General features: G+C 41.6%; 1 protein-coding gene across 1 annotated transcript; it reads left to right on the top strand.

Moving 5' to 3' along the window:
• Positions 1-1,911: 1,911 nt before the first annotated feature.
• Positions 1,912-13,761, top strand: LOC142941876 (dihydropyrimidinase-related protein 5-like). Its single transcript, XM_076083999.1, has 13 exons — positions 1,912-2,022; positions 3,203-3,352; positions 8,885-9,043; positions 9,988-10,167; positions 10,480-10,548; positions 10,814-10,858; positions 10,953-11,028; positions 11,142-11,298; positions 11,398-11,539; positions 12,064-12,206; positions 12,293-12,500; positions 13,403-13,580; positions 13,676-13,761. Exons 1-13 carry the CDS (start codon positions 1,912-1,914, stop codon positions 13,759-13,761), a joined length of 1,704 nt encoding a protein of 567 aa, XP_075940114.1.
• Positions 13,762-15,878: the final 2,117 nt, after the last annotated feature.

The following is a 15,878-nucleotide window of genomic DNA, read 5'->3' on the forward strand; positions in this document are numbered from 1 at the left end:
TCTCTCTCTCTTTCACCTCTTCTTTGGCCCTCACCTTTCTCTGATCGACTGGACTTTATTCGGCATAAAACCAAAACCTAATGTAATCCTTTAAGTGAGAATCTCTGCCCAATTGTTTCTCCTCTTTGGACCCATTCCATTTCATCTGGTTGGGGTACAAATGTCTCTCCTCATTATTCTGTCCACCGTTCTTTTCCTTCCCCTCCTCTCCTTCCTCTCTCTATTCTCCATCTCTTTGAGTGTGATTCTGTGTGACTGGGCGGCCATTGTGTCCGTCCGTCAGACACATTGCATACATTCACCCATGCAGAATACACACTTGCACACAGAGGGATGTTTGTAGAAGAAGCTCTTTAGTTTGTTGATCCCATTAAGACTTCCTCACGCAGCCTTTTTTTCAATAATCATCTGAAAGTACCACATAAGGACCAATAGTTGTTTGAATACACTTTTCATGCACAGTGTACTCTGGAGTATGTAAGATCATACAAAAACTAGCAATTAAATATTGTTCACTTTGCAAGTAAAATGCGTTTCATTACATCAAGGCGCTTTGATCGAGCAGACAATGCTGCAAATCACCAGAGTCAGCTTTGCTGCTTCAATTATAAAATGTGTTCAACGTTTTAGAAATGAAAAACATCGGAAGCCTGTCTATGAAAATGTCCCGAAGCACATAAACTGAGTGCTGCGTACAGTAACATAACATGAAATTACCATTGCCAGAAGTTATCATTAACTGTTGTAAAGGGGGGGGGGGGGGGGGCAGGGACTAGATCTCAAATACCAGCAGACATTCATTAACGTACAGTAGAAATGTCTGGAATGAGGTTAATTAGATCCATGTTTTCAACCAAAAGCCCTGTAGGACTATTAGAATGCACCTTGCTTAGCATATTTGTAGAACGAGTGGCTGCAACCAGCAAATTATTCCACTGTTGATGAATCTGATTATTACTTTTTCGATGAAATGTCAGGAAAATAGCGAAAAATGTCCACAAATGTTTTCCAAAATATTGAATTTAGTGTCACATAAGACAATGAAAAACATCAAATCGTCACACTGATAAGAAAAACAAAAGTTATATTAAATTCCTTGTCATTAGGCAGCGTAAATATTGTTCATTTAAAACCAGCTTTCTTCCTCCAGTCTGGTTCAGTTCATGAAGCTGGTAACATACGTGGGTTAGTTAGTAAGTATTCAGGTACTGTGTATATTTTAAGAAGCCTCAACTTTCCGTCAGCCAGCGCAGAACTCTGAGGATCTTTCATATTCCAGCAGATACTGTAATAGATTTGTAAATTATAGATTCTCTGCTCGACTCTTAATATTTCATAGACCGAGCTGACGCACTAAAAGCTTGGAGGACGTTTTCTGTCTCCAGACACAAAATGACAGCATATGTGTCAGAAACTGTAATTTAGCAGAAAACACTGGTGTAATCACGGACGATTGTCCAGTTGTGCTCTGGCAGCTGGAAACAGCTGCCATTTTTTATTGAAAACCTTTTCTTACATCCATATATCGTCTGCGACAATGGCTGTGATACACGTTCACCGCCACAAGCCACACATGAGACTTGGGCCTTGCCTTCTAAGACATTAACACACCGCTCAGGATGCTGTTTAACCATTTGCATTCATTCTTGTTGTCAGTGGCTTTGCTTTAAATAGTTCATCTTAATGTCATCGGGTCCAACTCCCCGCGAAATCAGACGAAGCGAAGGAGGGAATGAGCATGCAATGGTTGGCATTATGCAAAAATATTTACTTTATGATGAAACCTTTCTCTGAATCAGAGCTGAACAGTTTTGTAGTTTACAGTTATGTCCTGCCTGTACAGAACTCTGTGTGTTCACAGTATCTCCACCTTTGTAATGTAACATTGATGCATTTTCTTTTGGTAGGACTATGGCTGCCAACATGGGGTCGATGCGTATCCTCATCAAGGGAGGGAAGGTGGTCAACGATGACTTCACCCAGGAAGCAGATGTCTACATCGAGAACGGCATCATTCAGCAGGTACACCACATTCACTCACCAATGCATTCACATCTACACGTATGTACGTCCTTTATTTGTCTTGACAGTTAACTGTCTTTCATGCACACACACACACACACACACACACACACACACACACACACTCTCTCTCTCTCTTCAGTTTATCCCCAGCTGTTACTAGTGTGACTCATTTCACAATAATACAGTATGAAGAGAATGAGCTCCTCGGCTCCGCATGATGATAGTGAATGCTAAAATTAGCTCACAGAATGTTGTCATGGAAATAAGAATCGGTTCATGTGAAGAGGATGCATTTGACTCAGGAACCTGGGACGCTCATCTGTACTTCTACTACAACACTCTCACACACTTTGTTGAGGCTTATGGAGCGCTGCAAGAATGGGTCCTAAAACCTGGAAATGAGTCAGCATTTCTGCACATCCGGGTCTCTTGACTCAAGATGTTTTCTATGATATAAAATATGTCCGTGAAAACCTCTCCTGTGAATTTTGAAGCTTTTAAGTCTCTAAAAAAGACAGTTGCGATCAGTTGGCCAACTTAGACTTAATTAGACATCATCACAGTGACTAATGTGCTTTTAGCCGTGTGACAATGCTAACATGCTGATGCTAAGCAGCAAGTATAACGTTCACCATCTTAGTTTAGCATGTTAGCATGCCAGCATTTGCTCCTTGCTCCAAACAAAAAGTACGGTTGAAAGTCATTGGTTTTGCAGGTATTTGGTCCTAAATGTGTCGGACAAATTCCAATTTTGACCAGATGTTGGCGTTAGGCGAACGTTAAGGGATCCTAAAAGTTATAACTATTCATCCTGAGGAGATTCATGTGTGTATCAGATTTCATGACAGTTTATCCCATACTTGGAGGTTAGTTCATCTACCCAGTAAATGTTGAGATATTGCATTTGATAAGTGAAAATGTTGGGGAGTCAGGGGAGCACCAAAACCAATAGAATGTATCCGCTGGGCACCATGAATGTCTAATAAACAGAATCAAGCACTTGTTTGATGATCTGGTCTCAACCAGAGAACCATTGATTGTCCCTCTTTAATATGACCACTCAGTCTCTGTTCTCTACATTAAAACCACATTAACCCAAACACTAATGTCCTTAATAGCCCTTAATAGTCATTATATGTCATAAAGTTGTGAAATGTGTCTGCTCGTGTTCTCGTAGGTTGGAAAGGAGCTGATGATACCGGGCGGGGCCAAGGTGATTGACGCCTCTGGAAAGCTTGTGTTGCCGGGCGGAATAGACACCAGTGTGCATCTGCAGGACACTTTCATGAACGCCAGCATTCAGGATGACTTCTACAGTGGGACCAAGGTACACACACACACACATGCACACACACACATACACACACACACACACACACGCACAGGACTGTTATGACGAGGCTCTTCAGCATGCCTGTGATTTAACACATTTAGAAACCAGAGACAGCTGTCACACACAGACATACTCTCTCTCTCTCTCTCTCTCTCTCTCTCTCTCTCTCTCTCTCTCTCTCCTCTCTCTTGTGTACATGCAGATCCTCACCCTGCATTTGGCTTCATACGTTCATCCAGACTAATGACAACATGTGTTCTCACACTGGTCCTATAGGAAGCAAACAGCTGTCACACGTTTCTGGTTGAATGCAAAGGCTTCACTTTTTTTTCTTCACACACAGCTGTTCGGTCTTTAATTCATACGGGGTTTATTAGTTAATTTCCTGCAGGATGCTCTGCGTGTTTTACACTCAGACTCAGAGCAGAGAGGATGATTAATTAATTAGGAGACTTGGAGAGGAGAGGAATTGTTGCCGGCGGTGTTATGTGTTGGAGGATGCTGTGGGCTGTTTTTGCTGTTGTTTATCTCTGGGGGGGGGGGGGGGCGGTTAGGGTTAAGGGTGTGAACTGGGAGTACGTCGGTGTGCATAATGTAACCTGTGAGCAATGATCCAACACATTGACAGACGTCCATTTTGTAGCCTTGTCAAATAAGTTTTTGTGCATTCACGACCAACGTTGCTTCTAATGTGATTATCTTGTTGAGCTACTCCTAACAATTCATCACAGTCACAAAATGATCATTGCACCAATCGGTGCCCAGAAGATGACTTAGTTAACTTTATTTGAGAGGATGGAAAGTGTCCGCATGGTGCTTGAACTTCAATCTTGTAATACCGACTGAACACGTTTGAAATATAATTGTAATCCTATATTGAGATTTGTATATGCAGGCAAAGTAAGGCAATTATTTCCCACAAATCTTAGCTCCAGACCTGCTGTGGTGTTAGTTTAATACAAGATCAAACATAAGCCTCAGATTATTCTTACATAAAGATGACAAAGAAATATGTTGTTTCTTGATAGTTTCATAGTTGTTTTTTCCAATATGTCAGATAGAGAAATGTAAGCCACCAAGAAAATTTAACTCTAAATGGAAAATGTGACTTTGCTCATTCTGTGTTAGATATTACATAGGTTCTGTGTTTTGCATAAAGTGGCTGTATATTTATCTTGTACTTTGGCTAAATACATAAGCAATTGGCAGTTCATTGCAACCATTAAAAGCTACTGTCACCAAATATGTCTCTTGCCTCGTACCCCTTATACAGTTTGTTGGGACACTATTGTTATTGTTCTTTTTTATTCATTATTTAACATGTATGCATTGTTACACATGTATACGTCTGTTGTATATGACTGTGTATCCTTTGACATATTAAGTGCAAGAGTATATAAGTATGTGTAGAGTATGGAGGCTATTCTATACCGTATATGACAAGTGAAACCATTCAAAGTGATTTAATGCTAACGATGTACAGTAGTGGTGTATGCCAGAAACTTCCATTTAGTTCATGAGCTTTGAGTCATAATGTGGAAACAACATGGATGCTGTTAATTGGCAAGTTGTGTACCAAAATTTTTGTATTTTGTGATATTTATACCACACGAATGCAGCATAAGATAAGAATTGCGGCTCTTGTAACTTTTTTAAATTGTGATTACATTTTTACACGGTTGTTATTAACATCAGCTAGACTAGATCTTGTGGTAAACAATATGACCTGCAGGGAGTTTGCGGTGCAGAATCTCAGTGAACTGAAGTCTGAGTCTGATGGAATGCCAACTGAAGTCGGGTGAGAGGAATTTGGGGGATTGAATCGTCCGTATGCAGCAACCCCTACCCACTGACCCTGCTCCCATGGCAACTAGCCCCCCCGCTCTATGTGAGGAAATCAGAGGGAGCAAATGTGTGTGTGTGTGTGTGTGTGTGTGTGTGTGTGTGTGTGTGTGTGTGCACGCATAAACATGGCAGTATTGTGAGGTCTCTATGGTGACTGCGTTGCCCAAAACTATTTCTCTCCGCATCGTCTTCCCTCCCTCCTAACCCTTTGTAACACTGTGCTACCTCTCATGCTTTCCTTCCATCTTTCTCTCTTCCCTCCCCCCAAACTGTTTCCTCTGCCTCACCCCCCCTCAGGCTCCCCTCTGGTACAGACTCACACTGACCTGCAGCAGGAGGGCGATGTATATAACAGACTGGTAGAAGTAGTACTGCAGTGTAGGTTTATACATACATGTACAGGTATTGAGCTGTATTGTATCACACAGAGCTCAGATTTACACACTAACAAAGCATTTCCCCAAGTACAGGTTTTATTCAATATAAAGGTCATTTAAAAACTAAATGTAGGCTGATTTTAAGCCAGGATTTGCCCTGTGTTTACAAGTACAGAGAACAGATCTCCTACCTGACATGGCAGATGAGTGTTTTAGTATTTTTAAAGTATTATTTCCTTCAGTAATCAAGCTAAAATAAACAAGTTTGATATATGTTCAGTGGTACGTTACGACTAGAATGTAACTTAAGAAGTAATAAACTCAGTGAACCAGAACAAATTGCTGGTTTTTGGATTTGTTCCCCAGTTGCACAGCTAGCAACTAACTACTCAACAGAGGAACTAACGTCAATGCAAACGTATGAATAGAAGCTACCGGTGACAGCATCTTCCCCCAACTGCACCGGATCAGATCTGATTTGTCTATAAAGGACAAATATTCAGCTAAAATGGCACACCAGCTCTGTATATCTCCCAGCATGCACTGCAGATATCATTGCAATGCCTCTGCAGGCAGGGGAGGCGAGGAGGAGGAGGAGGAGGATGAAAGGTGTTCAGCCGTAATGTGGAGTATGAGCGGTGCTGATACAGGCTGATCAGGGAGCTGCAGTGGTAATCTGTCTGACACTGATAGCCTCTCCCACAGTCCAGCATACAAAGATCTTCTCATCCTCTCAGATCAGCCATGTCTCACCCACACACACAGCCCCCCCCCCCCCCCTCTTTCAGTTTCACTTTCTTTTCCCAGGGATTATCTTCACAGTAGGGGGTCGGGGGTCTTTAATAGACTGGGGGATTCATGATAAAAACATTGTTTGGGGTTTATGTGTCACCATCCACTTTAGCTATACGCTGTAACACGTTTAAGGAACCAAAGAGGGGAGTATGTCGGGTTTACTGTGGCTTGACAAGAGAGCTATTAGATATATGATGATGTAGTGCGTCATAATAGGATAACCGAATCATCTACACCACATGTATATAAATGTGTGTGTTTACTTACATGATGGTCTGTTTGAATACAACAATAAATCTGTGTTTCTGTCAGTTTACATAGCCATAGCTGCGAAATAACGTGGGAAAATCATTAAAGAGCATTATTATGGCTGTTAACATTCATCACAACACACAGTTAATGTTTATACTAACACATGTCGTTTATATCAAGTAGTAAGTAAAGATACATCCAAGATGTCTTGTGAAATCAGATTCTTATGGTTATGATTATAGTAATTTGGCCAAATTTGGTATTTTCAGAAATGTTGGAATTTCATCTTGTCTGGAATTTTAAAATATTAATTCTGTTGGTAAGAACAAACCTGTGAGGATGGATTTGGGGTGTAAAGAATAACTGAGGTTAGTACAAATCTAAAAACAGCCTTCTAGTCCATGCTGGTTTCTACGCTGGTCTGTCGGATGACGGCTTCATTTTGCTCAACACCAGTTACGAACCGTTTCATCAACACTGACTGCTTATGTATTATGAACTGCGGGCACTCGTATTTTGGTACGTCTTTGATCTCCTTAGCAGATTTGTAATGTCGAACAGTCTAAATTTGGATGCTGATGATGACTAGTTACAGATGAAGCTTAAAGAGGAAACGGGACAGAATGAAAGACATGTCATCCTGCAGACAGTTTGCAAGTCTGCTACTGTAACACTCACACTGACAACTTTTCTTCTTTTAGCTCTTCTCTTACTCTCTCTCGCTCTTTTTCTGCTAGCAAAATCCCTTTTTTTTGAGAAGTGTACTGGCAGTAAATTTTAATCAAGGCCGTGTAGACAGACAGTATAAATCCCACAATCCCCAGATGTGTCCACGTACCCTGATTTCTCTCTCTCTCTCACACACACGCACACACACACCTACACACACACTGACAGTGATATATGATAATCTTAATGCACACACACATGCAGAGACCTTCGATGCTGACGCTGAAGATGATTTGGACTGGTTACTATGGTAATAGGAAACCTGATGTCAGTTGGCTGGTGGAGCTGTCACTCAAAAGCAGATGACCCCGCCCCTGTCTGAGACGTGTCTGGAGCGGGGTGGAACGGCTCCACGCCGACACGTGAACCAGGGTCGTGTTCACGTTTAGTTACATTTCATGCAGGCGGTGTTGTAGAAATGATACAGAACTATGATGATTATTGCCTGTTTTCCCATAATTCCTCGGTGCAATATCCCTGTTCGACTCTGTTCCAGGATATTGAATGGTTGAGGAAGAGGAGGAGGAGGAGGAGTAGGAGGGTGGGGACATGCGACAGGCATGGCTGAGCAGTATCTGTTGTCATGGCGACACAAAAGTGCATTTACCATTCAGCCAACTGAGACGAGTCGCTGCAGACCAACTCCCTTCACTTCATCAGTCATCCATCTCTCTTCTCTTCCTTCTTTCCTGTCTTCATCAGGCGCTTCTCTTCCTCTTCTGTTCCTTTTCATGTTTCCTCTTCATCTCCTCAAATCTGCTTAAAGACTCATATTCACAAAACTTAAGATTGTTTTTGTTTTCATAGAGTTGGGCTCTTCTTAGTTACTCTTTCCTAATATCTTCTTCTCCTAACCTCTTAGTTTGCAAGGTATTTGTAGGTTTATCTAGAGGGGGCAAATGAACAACATAAGAAAACAAACCAAAACAAACGTTATTATCAGTTGTTTGGATTTTAAATGAGATGCACACTGAACAGACGGTACATGAATCATGTATATTGTCCTAGAAAGCAAAATGGAAAAGTCAAGTAGTTAAGACTTTGGATGTACAGATGTCTGTGCAGATAAATGTTAACTTGATTGAGGGGAATTTGCAATTGTGTGCAAGAAAAAGGTTGATTTTTACATTCAAGAGAACATTTTATCAGAGTCTAAGCGGTTAATGAGTTTTTGTTTGCCAAACATTTGGTTCAATCCACATGAGATTTCAAGAATATGCTATTCATCAAACATCAGTACAACAAGTCCGTCTTTGTGCATCATCTACGTTTAAAAAACAACCGAACAATGTACACAACTAGTAACAAGCAGACTTCATGACGATGAGAAAACAGTTCATGAGGAAGAACTGTTGCTCATTGTCACCAGGACAAACAGTGACTCTGTGCTTTACAGTGGAATCATTGTTCTCGCCTTTAAGCAATTTCTCTTTTTTTTTTTTACTTCCTCTGCCTCCCATTTTTCTGTCTCCCTCCTTCCATTCCATCCTTCCTTCCTCACCTCTCCTCACCCTCTCTCCTCACCCAGGCGGCTCTGATGGGCGGTACCACCATGGTGATGGCCCTGGTCCTGCCTGAACAGCACTGCTCCCTGCTGGACGCCTACGAGAATTGCCGAGCTCTGGCCGACGCCAAGGCATGCTGCGACTACGCCCTGCACGTCGGGGTGACTTGGTGGGGGCCGAAGGTAAGACCCAGAGAGGGGGGTCCACATGTGAACAGCATGGAAACACTTATATCTTTTACAAACAGACATCATTCTTTCCCCTTATGCTCCTCAAGCTTTTATTCTCGCTGAATGATTAATAACGCAGCCATAGCATTTTTCATTCATGTGTGAAATGACCTAGATTAAACCTTACATGAACTAGGTCACCACACATGCTCACTGGGCACATTAGGCAGATTCTATGAGTCAACGTGCCTCATTTAGCCTTTGGCTGTAATATCTGTGCTGTATCATGTGGACGCGCCACGTCTTATTATATATAGTCAAATGTTTAATGCCAGAAAATCTATTATGTTTTCAAATGTCGACCAAAACCTAAATGTATTGAGTTTACAATGTGTTACTGATCTTTTATAATATGGATTTACATCATTATTTTCAGAAAAACATGTTTCATATCCTGACTTGGACAAGTGTTACAAGAAATTACAATAAACTAGTACCTGAAAGTTCCACCTGAAGCTTATTTAGATAGAAGCATTGATTTTGTGGCTTGTGATCATCTGCATCAACTAGTTGGTTCTAAGGGATATCACCCTTTATTTGAATTTTGATGACCGATTCCACTGCAGTCGAGTTTGAATATTTTATCTGCACAATATCTTGAGTTTCTGTTTACTGTTTTTTGAGTGAGTACTATAGATTTTTCTATGTAGTGTCTATGTAGTGTGTAATGTCTATGTGGGACTTCTGATATTCACCAATGTGAATGCAATGTGATCTCATTCTGGCTGCAACCCAAAAGCTCATTTCACGCCTCATATAACAAACACACACCAACAGAGTTTCTTATTCCCTCCACGCCCACATTCCACTGGCTGATGCTCTTCACTGTCTGCCTTTTGCCAGTTATACAGAACCAAAACTCTCTCTTTGGCCCCTTACCTTTGTCCTGGGATCAGGTGCGTAGCGAGATGGAGACCCTGGTGAGGGAGCACGGAGTGAACTCTTTCCAGATGTTCATGGCCTACAAAGACACGATGATGCTGAGGGACTCGGAGCTCTACCAGACGCTGCAGACCTGCAAAGACATCGGGGCCATCGCTCGTGTCCACGCCGAGAACGGAGAGCTGGTGGCAGAGGTGCACATCACATAACCCCAACACATTCCTCTGTGTTTTCCTTTTAATGAGAGATGTCCAGCACAGGGAAAATACTGTTTTTTCTGTCATTGCAGAATTTGTTATGCTGGACATTAGCTAGTTTGCACATTTTAGTAGTAGACTCTTTAATCACCTGTATGTGTGTGGAGTTTTTAAATATTAAAGAAACAATTACAGAATCAATTGAACCTATGTTGAAGTGTGTGTGTATGTGTGTGTGTGTGTGTGTGTGTGTGTGTGTATGTGTGTGTGTGTGTGTGTGTGTGTGTGTGTGTGTGTTTGTGTATTTAGGGTGCCAAAGAGGCTCTGGGTTTAGGCATCAATGGACCGGAGGGTATTGAGATAAGTCGACCAGAGGAGGTAAATTAGAGGTTATTCCTCATCACTCATTTCCATTTAGATATTGTCCTTCTAAAGTTACTTGAACAGTTTGGATTTGATGCTTTTTTTCGATTTCTTTTTTTCTTTCTGTACACTTAAAATGATGATAATAAAAACTATTTAAGGGTATTAACGTAACGAACACACACATATTGAATTTTTTTTAATAGAAGTTCATGACAAAGACCTGAAATATACATTTCTATTGAGTACTTATTAAAGTTGTCCGTCTTATTGTCTACAGCTGGAGTCTGAGGCTACTCACAGAGCCATCACCATCGCCAACAGGGTAAACAGACGCAAAAAACTGATTTTAATATCCTGTCTGTGTGCATGTGTCTGCATGTCACTGATTAAATCAATGCATTCTCTTGTGATTGCAGGCTCACTGCCCGATCTACCTTGTGAATGTGTCCAGTATGTCTGCTGGGGACATGATTGCTGCTGCTAAGATGCAAGGTGAGTCGAATAAAAAGACACTAGCATGAAGATTCTGACAGTGGTGATGATAGAATGGTCTTTTTGTAACAAACTGCTTTTTGTTCTCTCTCTTTTTTTGTTTGTCTCTGCAGGTAAGGTGGTCCACGCAGAGACCACAGTAGGTCACGCTGTGCTGAACGGGATGCAGTATTACCATCAGGACTGGGTTCATGCCGCCGCCCACGTCGTCGTCCCTCCTCTCCGCCTCGACCCCAACACGCCCAGCTACCTCATGGGCCTGCTGGCCAAGTATGTGCTCACTACAGACTGGAACGTGTTCCTAAAATACAGCACTGACAATCAGAGACATGTGATCATTTAGACTGATGACATTCATCTTGTTTCCAGTGACTCTCTGAGTGTCGTGGCGTCAGAGCATCGTCCATTTAGCATGAAGCAGAGAGCTTTGGGCAAGGACGACTTCACAAAGATCCCTCATGGAGTGGCGGGAGTCCAGGACAGGATGAGTGTCATTTGGGAGAGGGGAGTGGTACGTACACACACACAGACACGGACACACAGGCACACATACACACATTACCAAGCTTGTGTGTATTATGTAGCATGCATCGTAGTGACAGTAACAGGAAGGGTCAATGTCCATCGCTTCAGGTTTTGTTGCAGAGTAGCAGGTTCAGCTACTTATAGGTAAAATATTGTATTCAATATTATTAATATTAAAACAGCCTTGGAAACTCTTCTGAATTCACCTCATAAAAATGTGTAGGTTGTGATTTTGTAAAGTAATACACATTACAACCATAGACGACTATGGACATCTTCAGCTTTGAATTTGGTGCTTTATTTTTTTAAGTGTCAATTTGTGTTTGCACTGGCTTATGTTTAATGCATTAAGTTAATAATAACCTGAAAAAATAAAGTACACACATCTAAACCAAGCACAACAAAATTATCTTCCAAAGAATCCTTTGACGTTAAGTCAAATTCACAGATTAATAACAAAATGTTCGTTGTATTTTGCCTCACATGATTTTAATACATGAATGCCTGCAGGTTACAGGGAAAATGGATGAGAATCGTTTTGTGGCAGTGACGAGCTCTAACGCTGCTAAGATCTACAACATGTACCCACGCAAGGGTCGCATCATCCCCGGGGCTGATGCTGATTTGGTGGTCTGGGACCCGGACGCAACAAGGTACGCAGTTATATTCCCAACACGACGATGGGGCTCACAGCCCGTCACCATTGCTTCTTGATTCATTTAGTGTCCTGTCTGCGCAGGACGATCTCCGTGAGCACTCAGGTGCAGGGCGGAGACTTCAACCTGTACGAGGGGATGCGCTGCCACGGGGTTCCGCTGGTCACCATCAGCCGCGGACGTCTGGTGTGTGAGAACGGGGTGTTCATGTGTGCCGAGGGATCCGGAAAGTTCTACCCTCAGCGCACCTTCCCCGACTACCTCTACAAGAAGATGGTGCAGAGAGAAAAGGTGTGTGACACTAAGTAGTTCTGACACCAGGACTCGTGCAGGGCTTTGCTGTGTTAGCTGGCAGCCACACCTACTGCAAACACACCCATCCTACTGTTTCTAACTGCGCTGGTTTGGCAGTCTATATAAAGGATTTAATGCTCCTGCTCTGTCTGTTCGCTGACACCGTGTTTCTGCTGCTGCTGTCGGCAAAAAAGCCTCTGCAGCGTTTCTGCTCTGTTTTAACGACACTGATGGTTTATACTGCTAATTTTATGGGAATTACTTTTCTATGCTTTCTGCATATTATATATACCATATGTAAAGTTATTTATATATCCCAGAAGTATAGATTTGTCTCATCCCATGTTTTTATACGGAATTTATCACTGGTTATGATAGTGAAATTAAATTATTTTATGTAGTTTTCTTGGTTTTACATTGAGAGCTGTGCTCTCTGTTTGATAGCCATGTTTAAAGTAAACTTTGGGTATTTCACAACAGATAATGTGACACATTTGTGAGCACATGAACAGAATATCTGGGTCAGCTTAAAATAGTCTGCTCCTTTTAAAAAATAACCATGAGCTTTAATCTACTCTTAAGGATGCTCTTCAAGATTAGAACCAAACTGTTAGGTCAGAGAAACATGTTGTCATCTCAATGTGCAACTCTTGATGAGAGTGTTATAAATATTATTATTGTATCTATTACTTAATACCCTCTCTAGCTAATAACACCAGATGATAAAGTGTGTGTTCATATGCCTTCATGAAGAGGACATTTCAATTTTAGATCCAATTTTAGTTAAACTTTTGCTACAACTAGCATTAATTAAATGGTTAAAAATCACCATCCCAAGCCTGTACTTCATGTGTATTGTATTTACATTTGACCTTTCACCTCCTCCCTCTCTGCTTCAGACTCAGGCTTACAAAGGGGTCGACAGGGATGCCTACTGTGGTGACGTGGCCAAGGTGGCAAACACCATGAAGAAGGAGCTTGGTTTGGGCCCAATAGACGGAGAGGCGGCCAACAAAGGCTGTCCTCGCTCGCAGCAGGGAGTCCGAGACCTCCATGAGTCCTCCTTTAGCCTCTCAGGTAGGCTGGAATAAAGCTTATAACACTGTGGTTGTTGAGTAAAAATCTTTAAAACTGTAGTTTTTGTTTATTTTTATGTTCTGTTCTTCTCTCAGGGTCTCAGGTCGATGACCACATCCCGAAGAGGTCCTCGGCCCGGATCCTGGCCCCTCCCGGCGGTCGCTCCAGTGGTATCTGGTAATCGCTGCTGCTGGAGCTACGCCCGTCCGAGTCTCCTTGTTTTGTATAATTCTACGCAACCAGGAAAACTGCACTGATTTCTTAATCACAGGATAAAAGTTAAGGGAGGAATATAAATTGAAGCATGTTTCTGTGATTGGTGAAGACCTAACTGATGATCAGTGATCTACCAAAGTGACTTTCACGAATCTAATTTGTCTTAATTGGAGTGACTGACCCGAATAACTACACAAGAGGGAAGGGCTATCTATGAATTTAAAACGGTTCGCTAAATTCAAGCTGATCATACTAACATCAACAGAGTCTGCTCATTACCACCCTGCTCGTATCCCACAGAGAAACGCAAATTAAACAAACTGTGAAAGATCAAAACCAGTACAGTTTTTATGGTTTGAACTGAAGTGATGTCGAATGAATTATTTAAAAATAGTGGAACTGAAATCCGTGAAATATCTATTATACCCCCGTCACACACACACACACACATCCAGTGCACTGTAGTCAACATAGCGTTACACTCATATGAAGACGTGTGTGGATTCTGTTTGTGATTAAACACCCACCGTGCTCGGCTTCCTGCTGCACCGTGGGTTCCTCTGACTGTTTTTATTTCCAATGGGTGAACTGTGTGGTGATGAAATCCAACTGCTTCAAAACACTGTGTGATTTTTACAGCTACACTCTGTAAATAGAGTCAGACTTGAATCTTTCCATCCTTATATGTTCACTGCCTCTAACTGAAACAACACTCACATTTCCCAGAGATATCCTGCCTCACCTGCATTGTAGCAGAGTCTATAGACTCAGTTACAGAAGTTAAACAAGCTGTGGGCTGACCTGGGACTATAACTGCTCCCACGACAGCTAAATGTAGTCATTTCTGTTGTGGAAACGTGGTATCTATAGACCTTGCAAAGTGCTAGAAGACTGAAGAGAAGTTTGTTAAAGGAAGGATGAAGAGTACATGACTTAAAGATCACAGTGGGGAAAGAGGAAAAGCTTTCTGTTACTTTGCGGCTGATAATGCAGAACATCAGAATACAGCTTAATGTAATTTACATCAATAAAAACCATACATCACCCAAAAACAAGGGCTGCTGAAAACACCAGGGGCCTCATTTATCAAAACTTGTATAAAACAAGTGTAAGTCTGAGAAAGAGTGATTTCAACAAAAATTGCTATTTTGGTTCACTCTAGCTGCTCTGTTTCTAGCAATAACGCTCTGATAAACTCATTGTACGCTGCTCCTCCAGCACCAAACGCCAGACAGACAAAAGTTACCAACTAGCCAGAGATTAAGCTGATTAATGAGGCCTCAGATTGTGCGTAGAAACTGAAAATGATATTAAGTTGTTGAGTTTCAGTAGCATGTTGTGGGCTGTGTTTTGAAAGTAAAATGTCTGTTAATAAGGAAATAAAAAGGGATTTATTGTTGTTAGAGCAGTTGGTCTCCACAGAGCAGGAAGATTGAGCTGCACAGTCTGAAGAAAACCACTGAACCTCTCACCTCCTGATGTCGTCTCATTCCTGCTATCAGTATTATATTTATACATGAACACGTCTTCTTGTCTGTGAACTATATATTTAGGATCTTTGTTTGTTTAGTTTTTTTCAGCTGAAAGAATAAATGTGCCAATACGAGTCACCCGTGCAACACCCCCCACCCCCCCATACCCACCCACCCATGCATGAAGAGCACCGCGTGGAGACAGAGGAGTGAAATCTCTCCACAAGCTCACAACAACTGGTGCTGTTTTTTGTAACTATTACCTACAACAACGTTATTTTAATGTTGGATGGATTTGTCGCTTCGAAGGCACTGTGACTGCTTGGCGGCTGTGTGTGTGTTTGTAGATTCTTGTCGTGTTGGACAGTGAACCTGTTGAATCTGTAAGTGGCTGCTTGTTTCTTACCACACCATTAACAAAAGAAGAATAAAGTGAGAAAACATCTTGGTTCCTATGTGTCACCTTTTTATTTCTGAAATGCCTCAAAAGATTTGTGGTCACAGTTGTATTATGTTAAAAAAAAGTACAATTTAGCAAAAGATGAATTCAGTAATTGATATGAACTAGAAAAAGCACAATAAGACGATATCAAACTATTCATACTGAAGG

The sequence above is a fragment of the Anarhichas minor genome, unplaced genomic scaffold (assembly GCF_050575085.1).
Source record: "Anarhichas minor isolate MPS153535 unplaced genomic scaffold, ASM5057508v1 ptg000136l, whole genome shotgun sequence".
Classification (NCBI taxonomy): Eukaryota; Metazoa; Chordata; class Actinopteri; order Perciformes; family Anarhichadidae; genus Anarhichas; species Anarhichas minor.